The 15,169-nt window shown below is 37.2% G+C and overlaps 1 protein-coding gene across 2 annotated transcripts in view; it reads left to right on the top strand.

The window, feature by feature from the left end:
• The window catches only part of USP9X (ubiquitin specific peptidase 9 X-linked), a 100,055-nt gene that overhangs the window by 72,889 nt on the left and 11,997 nt on the right, over nt 1–15,169 (top strand). The window contains exons 26-36 of one of the 2 annotated variants that reach the window (XM_061359323.1): nt 300–466; nt 6,013–6,121; nt 6,230–6,376; nt 6,498–6,644; nt 7,442–7,649; nt 9,973–10,193; nt 10,587–10,777; nt 11,221–11,394; nt 13,180–13,321; nt 13,497–14,247; nt 14,766–14,889. In XM_061359323.1, coding sequence (XP_061215307.1) covers nt 300–466; nt 6,013–6,121; nt 6,230–6,376; nt 6,498–6,644; nt 7,442–7,649; nt 9,973–10,193; nt 10,587–10,777; nt 11,221–11,394; nt 13,180–13,321; nt 13,497–14,247; nt 14,766–14,889 — 2,381 coding nt within the window. Of the gene's footprint in view, nt 1–299; nt 467–6,012; nt 6,122–6,229; nt 6,377–6,497; nt 6,645–7,441; nt 7,665–9,972; nt 10,194–10,586; nt 10,778–11,220; nt 11,395–13,179; nt 13,322–13,496; nt 14,248–14,765; nt 14,890–15,169 lie in introns of both variants that reach the window. The other variant, XM_061359322.1, reaches the window with a different exon arrangement.

The following is a 15,169-nucleotide window of genomic DNA, read 5'->3' as shown; positions in this document are numbered from 1 at the left end:
ACCCCTAACGTCATTAACTGTTGTAACTTTTGCCTACAAGCTTCCTATTTAATTTCTGGCTCCTTAAGTTCATGCTTGGAATCTTCCTCTGAGAAGCATGGTACTGGAAGTTCAGGTCATTCCACAGAGTGCTCTGAATCACATGAGTGGAGTGCATAGAATACTTGGCACTGATAATCACTTAGTATACAGATTTGTGGTTTGTGTTTGTATTAAGAGTGTGTACCTTGGAGCCAGTTGGGTTTCTTTGGATATTTTTTTTCTATACCCACTTTGCGTTCTCTTTTTTATATTCACAGACAAATGCAGGAAATGAACCAGACATAGAAGATGAACAGGTTTGCTGTGAAGCACTGGAGGTGATGACCCTCTGTTTTGCTTTGATTCCAACAGCACTGGATGCACTCAGTAAAGAAAAGGCATGGCAGACATTTATCATTGATCTGCTATTGCACTGTCACAGCAAGTAAGTTTTGGTGTTTTGGTTGTTTTCTTTAATCACAAAATCACAGAGTCATTAGGGTTGGAAGGGACCTCTGGAGATCATCTAGCCCAACCCCCCTGTCAAGGCAGGGCCACCTGGAGCAGGTTACACAGGAGCATGTCCAGGTGGGGTTAAATGTCTTCAGAGAGGCAGACTCCATGATCCCTCCTGGGCAGCCTGTTCCAGTGCTCTGCCACCCTCAATGTAAAGAAGTTCTTCCTCATGTTGAGGCATAACATCTTGTGTTTTAGTTTATGCACAACTCTCCTTGTCCTCTTGCTGGATGAGGAGCAATTATTTTACAATTCAAAATTAATATAAAGCCTAAACACAGAGCAGTGACTTCTTATTTAAGTGATTTTTCTCTGCAGTTGTCTTAATTTATCGTTTAGCAATATAAATCTGTAATTTGGATACCTATCCTAAAGCAGCAGCTGTATCAGCTCCATCTTCTTTGTGCTCATAAGGAGGATATTATGAAGCCAGATGGATGCCTGATAATGTACTACTGATGGCTTTAGAACAACTTTAGAATAAAATCGTAGGTACTTTGTTTTTCACAAGTTGTGTGAGTACTCGCTACATTAGAACATTTAAGTGACTTAGGTATAGAAGAACTTTCTTATACTTCTGCTAAGTAAAGGCAAAACACAGTACTAAGTACTAGCAGTTTGAGGAGAGGTGGAATTTAAGATTAATCCTCTGATTTTTCTTGTACTAGAGTGGCACACTTTTGAGTTCTCACATGACACATGTTTTACATATTGCTGTCACATTGGGGAGAGACAGGAAAAACTATCAGGAGCTGCCAAGAGCTATGTGTGTCAGTTGCCCTGCAGTCTTGCCTCTTAGAGTTCGTGGATCTCTTGTTATCTCCAAGCTTTTCTTACACATATGCTCAGACAGCATCTGCACAATACAGCATCTGTGCAATGTGCATCTTGTGAATTTTAGCCCATCTGAAATTGTGGAGTATTGCGTGGGGGGTGTTTTTCAAAGCTATTCAGGTGGAAAGTTTTGATATGTTGCTATTAAACTTCATTACTGGTGCTTTGAATTGTTACTAAAGATCTAATTCTAGTTTTGTCAGATGTCTCTATTGTTACTGTATGAATATGTTAACTTTTCATTGAGAAATGACAGAGATCAGAAATCAGTGGCCTTTTCAGTACATTTTAAATGGAGTCAGATTGTGATGCTCTCAGGTGAACAGGGTCAGAATTTCAGCACCATGTTTTCTTGTTTCTCCTTTTCTAGATAATACAGGTACATAAGTCTTACGTTCAGGAATATTCACATTCAGTTTTTTTCAGAACTTCTATTAAATTAATTTTGGCTTAGATGGAGGAAAAGCCTTGCTTTTATTCTCAAGTATTTTGACACTTGAGTCAAGTGTGTAATTGACAGAGTAACCCATGTACCAATTAGAAATACTGTTCTTTCCTATTTCAAAAATCACCGCAGCAACTATGTTTGAAAATTGTTGAAGCTACTTTGTGTTTCTGAAAATATAGTGAAGTGCTGAATAAATTCTAGCAATATTAAGAAACGTGTTTCGCAGTTTTTGTTTTTCTAGGTAAAATAGGTTGGTAAGTCTTACGTTCAGGAATATTCACCATAAAAAAAATAATCATTGGTATCATCAGAATATCTCTTTATAATGGACTATTTGCACATTCTGGTGAAACCATGGGGTGTTGTTACTGGAATCTCACAAGCTTTACTAGTTTGCAACCTGTGTCATGGGATGTTGAATTTTCGGCTTCACTGAAGCTTGTTATTATCATTGAAGTTAGACAAGTTTAACAAAACATGCTGGCAAATGTATGTTGTAACTTTACACATTAAATGGAACAAGCTGTCGTTCACTATTTTTGGTAACTTTCAAGGCTGATGACTAAGAAATCACTACATTTTATTTTTAAAAACATCAACAGTTGATACAAAGTTACTGTTTTGACAGTAAGTGTATGTTGGCCACATGTCACATTTGGAGCACCAGTACAGCCGAATGACATGGGCAAGTGTCAGTGCCCAATCCGTTGATTTTTATATTTTTTTTTTTAATTTTTAGTATCTGTCTGAAGATTTATAAGATCTGTGGCTTTTTAACATAATCTTAACTGTGAAAATACAAGTAATGAGTGATAATTTTTATAATAAATGTCACTGTGGTTATTTGAGTTTGTGCATTATATTTGGAGTTAAGGTGACATTTCTCAAGTGTTCACCAGCATTTATTTATATTTCAGTTAGTGTTTGGTATCAACACTTATCACTCTGTCTTTGAAACTGCAGATGCTCTTCATGAGGACTTTTCTGTTCTGGTCCTATTTCTTTAAGGAAGTGGACTGTTGGCTCTAATCAGAACTTCTATAAGTCTTAAAACAGTTTAGTGTCTGAATTTCATTTTGCAGATTACATTTAACACAGCTTGTGATGGAGATAGAATGGCATCTTAGCAAAACCCAGTCTTGATTTAAAGATTGGAATATCTGTCATGGTTTTGCCAGTCTGTTCTGATTACTGTTGCAGGTTTGAGCTTTGTTGACTGAATTTGAACCCCAGCTGTATGGTGATATTATGCCTACTGAATAGTTAATTGTTGTACTTCCTAAAATACTGGAAGAAACAAGCTGTGTGGGCTTCTCTTTCCACATGTTTGTTGGCATGTCAGCCCAAGTCTGAACAGCTGTGGTTTAATTCGCCGGATATGTTAGCTTCTTGCCCTTTAATAATAAGAGTAGCATTAATAGATGTGGTTTGTTTGTGTTGTCAGAGGGGATAAAATTTTTAAGGTCTTCTCCAAGGGAACTGCTGCTCAGCTCCTTATCTCTGCTTTTTTTCCCCTCTACCAGAACGGGAAATGAGCTGCATTTATTGTATGGAAAAATGGTTCATATTGTCAGTAGAAGCTAACCTTTGAGCTCTCTTCTCTCATATGCTTGTAAAACTTCTGATACATCTGATAATTTCACTTTGAATGTAGCTGTTCATTATTACATGATAGAACGTCATTAAATATGAGTAGAAACAGAAGACTGCTTTGAAAATAAAGACAGTGAAGTAATAAATAAAAAATGCTCTTCTGACTTAATGTGGAACAAATCAGTGTTTGCAGTATAGAGAAAGTTTAGCAAATACTGGGCAGAATTCTGAATAGCCTTTCAACTACTCTTCTCTAATCTCATATCCTCAATTGGAGAACAGTGTAAGAGAAAATGTTTTTGGTGCACCATAAAAGACAAGATGATCAAGTTCAGATCTCACAAATACGATCTTTCTGGAAAAGATTTGGATGGATTGGTGGGTTTTGTTTGTTTATTTCAGACTTTGAGATTGTACGGGCCTAATGCTGTTTCCTCATAGCATAACCATGCTACCTATAAATTGAGAAACAGAATGCAAAATGCTTAATACTGAATACTAGAGCAGTTCTTGCAGTCCAAGGTAATTGATTTTATAGTGGTAATCCCTGAATATAAGAATGACTTAGGCAGCTGAACAGTTAGTCCTAAATGACCCTGAAACCCAGAAGTGTTCCAGCTGATGGCTGCAAACTGTTCGGTGGTCATACATATGTGGCCTGCATAAATAAAAATTCTTACTGCCTGTGGAAAGCAGTGGCACCTATATCCATTGAAGAGGCTGGCTTCTGCTAACTAGGCAGAAGTCTCTATCCTGGGACTACCAGTGGGATGCGATTCAGATTGCCTGCTGCTTTGATGGAGGCGTTTGGCCTTCAGCTGTTTTGCTGGATGAGTGTAAGTTCACCATGCAACTGTCCTATCTGCCAGTTCTGTGCTGTTGTCATGGTGTCTTAACGTGGCACAAAATGCCTATATTAAGGCAGCTGTATCCATCCCATGGCTCCTTAAGAGCACTTAGATTGTTACAGCCTCATGAAAGTATACTTGTGTTCAGATGCTCCTTAGAGACACAACAGTGTGAAGTCTGTGTTTCATTGGTCACATCTCTGCTTTAGGAAAATACCACCTTCATCTATTTCATTCTGCCTTGAAATGCATGAACCTTAGGAGTGTCTGTGTGATGTGTCCCAAGCAATTGAAGGGTTACATCTGAAAAGAAATTTCTGTGAGTTTTATGGAAACATCAGCTCAGCAATCAGATCAGATAAAATGTCAATTATTGTTAAGAACAAAACAGACCCCATACATCCCATGGTCTTCTGCAACTCAAAGCAATATAGTAGAACTTGCAATGATCAGGCAAGGGTGACAAGGGAGATCAAAACTCTGAAATTATTTCAATCTGAGGAACAGCTAAATAGCTTGAGGCACTTGGTATTGGTGAAGAGATCCATGGTGGGAGGAGAATACCACAGAGACTTTTAAAATCAGATGTAGCAGAGAGAAGAAAGAGAACATTGTTTCTGTGTATGAGAACTTCATGAACATAACATGTAAGCAGTGTAAACCTTTAGTTTGGAAATAGCTCGAGGGGTTGTTCATTAATTTGTCCAGTGAGGGCTATGAAATACTGCTTTGGTTAGTCTTCCTGAACCACTGATTATTAGAAGCCAAGAGAACATTCTGGAGAACTGTCACTGCATGCTTCCCTGTTCTTGTGCACTTTCCTAGGTGTATACCAGAGGCAGAGTGCTTAGCTACCTGCATCTTTGCACCTTTGATGGTGCTTGCATGTCTTCAGAAGCACAGTTAACTGCAGGTGAAGGAACTCTGAGGGAAACAGGATTCTTTGTGTGCTTGCCATAGTGACCTCATGAGTAGAAAACAATGACAGCCACAACCAGAAATACACTGTAAAATTCAATTTCTTATGTTGAGATACTTCATAAAACACAGCATTAATTTGTGTTCTCTCCCTACACAAGCAGAGTTGTTTCTAAATTTTTACAAGGTACAATGCAGAGTCAGTCTTGCAACTGGAAGGAAAAGGGTTTGCCTTACTTTTTTGCCTCAAGCTTATCTGTTCCTATATTATGCCAGTGCTTAGATTAAGTCTATAGATGGAAAATGTCTTTTAATTCTAGCCTCTTGAATTTTCAGGGGGTCATCTTTTCTCATTTCTTACTAATGATAAATTTTGATCACTTCACAGATGCTCAGCAGGCTGCCAAAGTGATAAGTAAGAGCAGTTTTACTAGGGCAGTTCTAGTGTGTCTTTCAAGCGCAGCTGGTGCTTGAAAATTAAAAAAAAAATAGCACAGAAAATAATTATTTAGGGTTGCATATTGCTTGTTGTGTTATGCAGTATTTGGTGGCAGTTGTGAAGGTTTAGTGGTTAGCTGTTGATAAATGTCTTTTAACCTTTAAATACTTGATTGGTGGAACAGGTTTTGTAATAGTAATTCATATTATATAGAATTCCACTGCAAGGCAGAACAATATGATGAATGGACAATAATTAAAGCATTCCCATTTCTTACATTAGGTGCAGTTTTAGAGAATGGCATCGAGCAGATAAGCCCAATTTTTTTTATTTTTTTTACTATCCTGTTTGGATCAGAAGGTTGAGTTTAATGTTTCTGTTAAATGATTTTTCAGAACTGTTCGTCAGATGGCACAGGAACAATTCTTTTTAATGGCTACCAGGTGTTGCATGGGGCAGAGACCTCTCCTTTTCTTCATTACCCTGCTGTTTACTGTCCTAGGGGTAAGTATTCAGAGGTAAAGGCTTCAGTAGAGTTAGGCTTCTGTTAGGGTTTAACTCTTAAGTAGAAGCATGTTTGAATTGCATGTTATTTGTTTTTCATTTACATAGAGTACTGCAAGAGAGCGAGCTAAGCATTCTGGAGACTACTTCACTCTCTTAAGACATCTTCTTAACTATGCGTACAACAGTAGTATTAATGTACCCAATGCTGAAGTTCTTCTCAATAATGAAATTGACTGGCTTAAGAGGATTAGGGTAAGTTTCAGGATCAATTTATTTCTAATAATCATTTTTTTACTACTTTGATGCAAAATAAGTTTTAACGCTTGTTAAGTGTATAGTATTTATATTATGCTAACTTTTGCTTGAATTACAGGATGAAGTAAAAAGAACAGGGGAAACAGGTGTCGAAGAAACTATCTTAGAGGGTCACCTTGGAGTAACAAAAGAGTTGTTAGCATTCCAGACACCTGAAAAGAAATACCATATTGGTTGTGAAAAAGGAGGTGCTAATCTCATTAAAGTAGGTTCAAGTTTTTTGATGTATGGAGTTTTTTGATTATATTTAGGGAGGGTGTTAAATACAAAAAGGTTAAAACAATCCTTGCATCTTGTGGTCTGTAACCATAAAAGATCTCAGTTTAATTATTTGAAAAGGGCTTCCAGTCGGGGTTTAAAATTTTTTTTAAAATACATGTTTCATTCATAAGAGCACTTAGCACTCTCATTCTTCGGAACCATGGCATACAGAGTTGCTGTGACCTTGTGAGCTGTTACCCAAGAGCAAGCATCACACAAGGATAGTGAGCTAGATACAGGATTGTCCTGTATAGGACTGTTTCTTTCATTACCCCGTATTGTCTTTTCTTCACATGTTCCTAATTAGTGCTGTTAATGTTTATGGCAGGTTTGAGCAAATGCATGATGTCTGAGTGTCTCTTTCATCAGTCATGCCTTCTTTGTACCTCTGATATTACACAGCAGGAATGTTGTTTTTTCCAACACTAATTGATAAAGAGCTTTGTAGATAATACTGGTTGGACAAAACAAAAATTTTACCAATCAAGAAAAATAACATGTATTTTTAACTTGTAGTGGGGGTTGGGTTTGCAGGGAACCACATTAAAATGGAGTTATACTGTTCTAACTTTAAAAGCTTATGATGGTGTTGGTCTCAATTTTAACTCGAGTGTTTTAAGTACTACTCTGTTTCTCAGACATTCATTTACGTAATAATACTTACTCTGTTACTAATACAAATTTATAAAGTAACAGGTGATTTATTTTCCTTGTTTTGTTTTTGTCTTTTTCTCCCTGCAGGAGTTGATAGATGATTTCATCTTTCCAGCATCAAATGTTTATCTACAGTACATGAGAAATGGAGAATTGCCTGCTGAGCAGGCTATACCAGTCTGTAGTTCACCAGCTACTATTAACGCTGGGTTTGAGCTACTAGTTGCACTAGCAGTTGGATGTGTACGAAATCTCAAACAAATAGTAGACACGTTGACTGAAATGTATTACATAGGTACAGCAATCACTAGTATGTAATATTTTTAATTATCTGTTTTCTACTTTTTAATGTATATATTATGCCTAGGTTTTGTTTATATTGTCAACTGAACTAGATGCTAAATGTTTTAGCTTGTGGTATGTTTTGTGGCTGCTTTAATGTTGCAACATCAAGCTGTCAAAAATCTAGAAAAGTTTGTCAGTGTAGCCTTCCTCTGTTCTTCTTTATGTGGTAAATGTACTGACTTGCATTACACAGTTGCATCCAAGTTCCAGACCCAGGCACTTACACAGTCAGACCCCACCCCCCCACCCCGACCTGGCTACTCCCCTTTGTCCGTGCCAGCTCCCAGGAACCTCATTTTGTCTGTATCTTCTACTTTTGTCTCATTATTTCAGGCTCTGCCTAACCAATCCCAGAAACTCATCAGGTATCTTTGCTTAGTTTTAGTGCCAGTCTCTTGGTTGCTCACTTAATTTGTCATCGTTGTCCAGACACAGACACAGGTCCGCTATCCTGTTTAGTTCTGTACTTACTCTGTGCTTGTTGTGGTCCTTCCTCAGATGTTTGCACTCTCAGTTTTGGCCTTGTCTCACCACAGCTCTGCACTCAAAGAACTTTCTCCTCACTGGCGAAAGATTATAGCAATTGCAGTATGTACAGAAACTTGCAAATGTTAAGTGTTTCAAAAGCTGGTATTCAAATGAAGCAGGCTAATAGAAGGGTGACAAAAGGCTCATACTTAACATAGATTTTTCTTACCGTTAAAAAGCATGTAAGACTTGCTTCTTAAAAAAATGAATGAAAAGCGTATTTTCTGCAGCCCTAAATGGGATAATTAAACAACTATTTTGGCTGTAATATTGACAGGAAAAGGAGAAAGAAATATGGGGGGGCAGGGAAGAGGTGAGTGGAACAACAGAAAATGAGCAAAACCAAGGCTTGGAGTGTTGGGGTTGTTCAACTGGGAAAGAGAAGGCTCTGAGGAGATCTTATTGCAACTTTTCGGTACTTGGGGAGTTTATAAGGAAGATGGAAAGAGACGTTTTATCAAGTTCTGTAGTTGACAGTATAGGGGCCAGTGATTTTAAACTGAAAGAGGGTAGATTTAGATAGGAACGATGTTCTTTACTGTGAGGGTGATGAGGTGCTGGAACAGGTTGCCCAGAGGATTTGTGACTACTCCATCCCTGGAAGTGTTCAAGGCCAGGTTGGACAGGACTTTGAGCAACCTGGTCTGGTGGAAGATGTCCCTGCCCATGGCAGGGGGTTGGAACTGCGTGATCTTGAAAGTCCCTTCCAAGCCATTCTATGATTAAAAAATATTTAAACTTTTAGAGTTTAGAAAAACTATAAGCAACTAGAAATAGTTTCACATAGTGGGAATTGGCCACTGCCTCTCAGAATGGCAGTGCTACTTGTCCGATTGGTGGTATCACTGAGTCATTTGAGGTTTTTTCAATTTCCCTGTTCAGTCCTATCTCAAATAACTAAACGAAAAGGGCAGCTTTATGGTTTATCCCCCTGCCTCGTCCTTTTTTCTTCATCCTTTTCTCTTGGGAAGTGTTTCCTATCACCTCACAATTAGAAAGATTTTATAGCATTTCATTGCACTCAAATTATTTGGTAAGCACAGTAGAACACCAGTTCTCTGTGGTATGAGACAGAAGAGGGAACACATGTATGAACTGTGCATGCTGTGTGTGTCATATACCAAGTATAGCTTGCTTGGAAACATGCATGATCTCATATTATTTTTGTGTTAAAACCACAGAACAACAGGTTAATGTAGTAAACCTGTGATTGTAAATGTACTGTGAAGAGATGTGAGAGGTCTGAGGGAGAAGCAGCGGGAGGAAAAAAAAATCTGTCACAAGGTCATATAAATAGCATTATCTAACACTGCTTCCTATCCTGGCAAGGGAAAGTGATGCATGCATGAAATTTTCCAATTTAAAAAACATTACACATTTGTGAAAGGCATTATAAATTGGCTATGTACTCTAGATTCATTCAGCTGAGTTCTTCAGCTAAGAAACTTGCTGGTATTGAGAGAAGACTTCTGCTTGATACATAAATAGACTGAATTTTTGTCTGGCCACCTTTTTAGTTATGCAATTGGTAAAATAGTTTAGTGGTAGGATTACAGATAGAAATACTGATCATAGAAGTTGTGTTTATTTTAGCAGTTAAGTTTTCCAATGAAACGTGCTTTACTGAATTGCAGAGTGATACAGACTAGTGCTAATATTGTGCAACTGCCCTTTGTATTGCATTGATATTCTGATTATTTTATAATAAAATTGTTTTCTGATCACATTCTGCTATTTTCTTCTAGCTTGTGAAGCACTCACAGAATGGGAATATCTACCACCTGTTGGGCCTCGACCACCAAAGGGATTTGTAGGGCTAAAAAATGCTGGTGCCACTTGTTACATGAATTCTGTCATTCAGCAGCTGTACATGATTCCAGCCATCAGGAATGGGATTCTTGCAATTGAAGGCACAGGCAGTGATGTAGATGATGACATGTCTGGGGATGAAAAGCAGGACAATGAGGTAAATTTAATTATTCAGAACTTGCTTATCTTTGAAATAGAATTCTTTTTTAGGAGAAGGTTATAACAAATTCAGGTTGCTTATCACTTTTCTTTCCACTGCTGGCAGTGGAGGCAGTGGCGTAATGTTTCTTATTTGAATAGGCTCACTGCCAGAGAGGCAGTTTAGAAGATCCAGGTAGCAGGGTTGGCAGACTTCCTCCTCATGGATTTTCACTTGAAAACATCATACGCTAATTCTGCCAACAGTACTCTGTTAATGCATACAAAGACACTTGTTTCTTCAGATGAGAATATGAAGCACTTTAGATTGTTAATTTAAACAAGGGATACAACTGGCTATAAGACAGCTATGTATCAAAATTAATTGCACAAATTTTCTTCTGCTTTTCAGAGCAATGTTGACCCAAGAGATGATGTGTTTGGTTATCCACATCAGTATGAAGACAAACCAGCACTGAGTAAAACAGAAGATAGGAAAGAGTACAATATTGGAGTTCTGAGGCATCTCCAAGTAATTTTTGGTCATTTAGCGGCTTCCAGGCTACAATACTATGTACCAAGAGGGTTTTGGAAACAATTTAGGTAAATAGAAAATTTAGTATTGATGTCTGTTCACTGAACGACTGAAATGCCACAAAACTAACTGTAATAGAAGAAATTACAGTGATGTTAAGTGTAAATTATCATAACTTGTTCAGCCTTGCATCTATTATCCTACCTTTAACCATTCTGTAGAAGTCTCTTGGAAAACTAAAGCTTACAGCAAGATGGAATTCTAGTAGTTCTTGAGCTTGATATTGAGAGTGAATTAACTATAATGTTTTACATGAAAGTTTGCTTTTACTTATCAGTAAGTGTCAGGGACAGTGTAACAGGTGGTATCCTACATCACAAACCAGCAAATAGTCTTGGTCAGTAAGAAAGAGAGATGAACAGCGTGAATAGTGTTTGGATTTTTTTTTTTTTAATAAATCGTTGGGGAACAAAACCAAAAATATTTGACAAGAATGTGCTTTTGTTTTCAGACTTTGGGGTGAACCTGTAAATCTACGTGAACAACATGATGCTTTAGAATTTTTTAATTCCTTAGTGGACAGTTTAGATGAAGCTTTAAAAGCTTTGGGCCATCCAGCAATGTTAAGTAAAGTTCTAGGAGGGTCCTTTGCTGATCAGAAGATTTGTCAAGGATGCCCACATAGGTAAGTGTTTAAGATTCTTCTTAAAGGAAAAGCAACCTGTGTTTTTATTCCTTATGAAAGTGAATAGTCAGTAGGTTCTTTGTGTGGTTTTGGTGTTGGTTTGGTTTGTTGTTTTGTTGGGGATTTTTTAAGCTAATAGAATTTGGTACATTGTTTTTTCTACAGTGTTGATTTTTCTACATTGATTTGGCTTCAGGTGCCTTGAAGTACTTGATTATTGCTTCTACTTAACAGGTGTATGTGAAGCATTGTGTATTGATCAGCAGAGGCAAAGATACAACTTTTCCCTGTTAAGAGTGAAAACAACTTAGGGAGCATGCAATGTATAATTAAGACATAGGAAACAGCTGTTGCTGGCTTCTGTCTTCCACAGTGTGTGGATAGTGCTGACCCAAGTATGAATCTTTAATTCCAATGAGTGAAACCCTGTTCATACTCTCTATATAAGCTGTAACTAGGGATAATGGTGTAAAAAAAGTTTATCTTAAGATTTTTGCTGTATGTTTAAGTAACTTAAAATGCGAATATTGTAGTTCAGCTTCATGTGGGGTATGTAAAAAAAAACATGTATCAAATTAGACTGAAATTCTTTGGTGCACCATCTTGATGATGGTGAGCAGTGACAAATGCTTTCTGGAGGAATAGAACTAGGCATTGTACAGTTGTACTTCTAGACTTTCTTCTGTCCGTCTTGAAGTGGATGATTAAAATTATGTGCAAGGTTCAAGATGGCCTAATGGTGGACTTGTTCTTTTTCAGCAGTTGACTTCTTTTATAATCGTGTTAAGTTTTGTATCACTAACAGTTGGCCTTCTTACTGTTCACGACAACTTTCAGATCCTCTGTGATTCTTACATGATAGGCAAGTGTTAGCTATCATTACAGAATTCTGCTGGATTTGTGTATTTCTTAATAAAAATTTTACCCTGATAGTTTAGGGAGGACAAAACTGACGACAAACTAAACCATTGGATTTGGGATATGACAAAACCTTTGTGAATTTGTAAGTTATTTCATAGATGAATAATGCTGTTTTGGTTGAAGTGTTTCTAAATATTAATTTATTCACTGTTACAGAACCCTTTATATGTGTGATTGCATATCTGAGAAACAAGCCCTGCAGGGTTATGTTGGAATAGATGCAACTTTTAAAGTTTATTTATCACTTCTTTATCCTAAACCCCCCCCCTCCAAAAAAAACAACCAACACAAACCCCCCCAAAAAAACAAAACCCACCAAAACACAAAAAACAACCAACCAAAAAAAGGTTCCAAGATGTTTTAACTGGTTGTGTCTCAAGCATTGCTGTTTCATTGCTAGGAAATTGTTTAAAGGTTGTGTCGTAACACAATAAATTAGATTCAGTCAATCAAGAATGTGCAGAGTGATTGGAAAAAATACTCTACTTTGCTGTCTGTGCTTTTCTGCTAGCTTAAGTTAGCCAAGAGTCTGTTGTGCTACTTAAACTGTGTTAAAAACAAGATGTGCCAGAAGATTTCATTTCCATGATCTTTTCAGTGAATTTGAGGCATACAAGTGATTTCTATGATGTTCATAAAATAACTATAATTAACACAGATCAAAAAATACAGTGTGCAGATACTGTAAGGTAATTGTAGGAAGACTGCAATAAAAGTTCTTTTTTTACTTCTTAACTACTTTTGCGAGAAGTTAACATCAAGTGCTGAATAAAACTTTTGCAGTAAGATGCTGTGTAGGAACTGTAAAACATAAAAGTTGAGCATGTTACTACGTTTCTTTTACACTTGTCTGTTCATTGGTAGGTACGAATGCGAGGAATCCTTCACAACTCTGAATGTAGATATAAGAAATCACCAAAACCTTCTTGATTCTTTGGAACAGTACGTCAAAGGAGATTTATTGGAAGGAGCGAATGCATATCATTGTGAAAAATGCAACAAAAAGGTAATGATTCCTTACATATTACAGTTGCATACAACTGTGATGTTACAGCTGTACTAAGTTTAGTCTTAGTTCATGTTCAGGGAAGAAAAAAATCCTTTAATTGCTGAATTCAGTTGTTGGTAGGAATATGTGAATGGAAACTTAAGAGCTGATAACTGTTCATGTCTTTTTCTAGGTTGATACAGTGAAACGCTTGTTGATTAAGAAGTTGCCTCCAGTTCTTGCAATCCAGTTGAAAAGATTTGATTATGACTGGGAAAGGGAATGTGCAATTAAGTTCAATGACTATTTTGAATTTCCACGAGAGCTGGACATGGAGCCTTACACGGTGGCAGGTGTAGCTAAATTGGAAGGAGATGATGTAAATCCTGAAAATCAGATAATACAAAATGAGCAGTCTGAAAATGAGCACTCTGGGAGCACAAAATACAGGCTTGTTGGTGTACTTGTACACAGTGGCCAGGCCAGTGGTGGACATTATTACTCCTACATTATCCAGAGGAATGGTGGAGATGGTGAGAAGAATCGGTGGTATAAATTTGATGATGGGGATGTGACAGAGTGTAAAATGGATGATGATGAAGAAATGAAAAATCAGTGTTTTGGTGGAGAATACATGGGAGAAGTATTCGATCACATGATGAAGCGTATGTCCTACCGACGCCAGAAGAGGTGGTGGAATGCTTACATTCTTTTTTATGAACGTATGGACACAATAGACAAAGATAATGAACTAATAAAATATATTTCAGAACTCTCTATCACCATTAAACCCCATCAGATTAAAATGCCATCAGCCATTGAACGAAGCGTACGGAAGCAGAACGTGCAGTTCATGCATAATCGCATGCAGTACAGCCTAGAATATTTCCAGTTCATAAAGAAGTTGCTTACTTGTAATAGTGTCTATTTAAATCCTCCTCCAGGTGAGTATGTTAGTGTGGTGATTATGGATTAATTTCTTGAAGGAAACTTTTTATTTGTGTTGTCAACAATTTTATCTGCCAGTGAAAAATTTGAGTGATCTGCTTTGAATACTCTGTCTATCCAGACTTCTGCAGTTAAACATCTGTTGCCAAGTTGTTCGTCAGTGATACATCCCAGAATATTAAGCAAATACTTTGATAAACTATCAGTTGTGACTCAGTTAATGCACTAAGTCATATTAAAATATTTCAGTTTATGCGCTGTTCTGCTGAAGACAGTTCTCTAAGGTGAGATGCTGAATTTCTAAAAACCAGACACTGGTTAGCCTCCCAGGTGCCTGTCTTAAAGCTTACATTTTCAAATGATACATTCTAGAAGTTAGAGGCTGTTTTGATCCAAGTTTCTGGTTAAAGTTGGAAGATAATGTCAAGACAAAACAGCAATCTGGAATCAACTAAATTGTAAAAGTAAACTGCTTTTACTTTGTCTACATGTCAATATTTTGATTTTTCTTTAGGACAAGATCATCTGTTGCCTGAAGCAGAAGAAATAACTATGATTAGTATTCAGCTCGCTGCTAGATTTCTCTTTACCACAGGATTTCATACGAAGAAAATAGTCCGTGGCCCTGCGAGTGATTGGTATTTTGTCTTTTAATAGCAATTAGTTTTGAAAGTTGGATGCCTGTTAAAAGATCCCAGTTATATGCATTTGACAATAAAAGGTGTTAGTGGTCTGTCTCATTTTCCCCTCTTCCTCCAGATGCGTGGTCAGGGTGCATATGAAAAGTGGGGGAAATGGGAACGGAAAATATAGGGGAGAAACTGAGTTTTAAAATAAGCTGCTGAGCTGAACAGCTTCAAAATTCATTTTCAGAGCCTAAATCTACCTTTTATCTGTTTTTTAAGAATAAAGGAGTAG

The sequence above is a fragment of the Neopsephotus bourkii genome, unplaced genomic scaffold (assembly GCF_033783945.1).
Source record: "Neopsephotus bourkii isolate Nb327-2 ecotype Australia unplaced genomic scaffold, CSIRO-AGI_Nbou_v1 NB_962, whole genome shotgun sequence".
In the NCBI taxonomy this organism is placed as follows: Eukaryota; Metazoa; Chordata; class Aves; order Psittaciformes; family Psittacidae; genus Neopsephotus; species Neopsephotus bourkii.
This window is presented reverse-complemented; position numbering and strand designations above follow the sequence as displayed.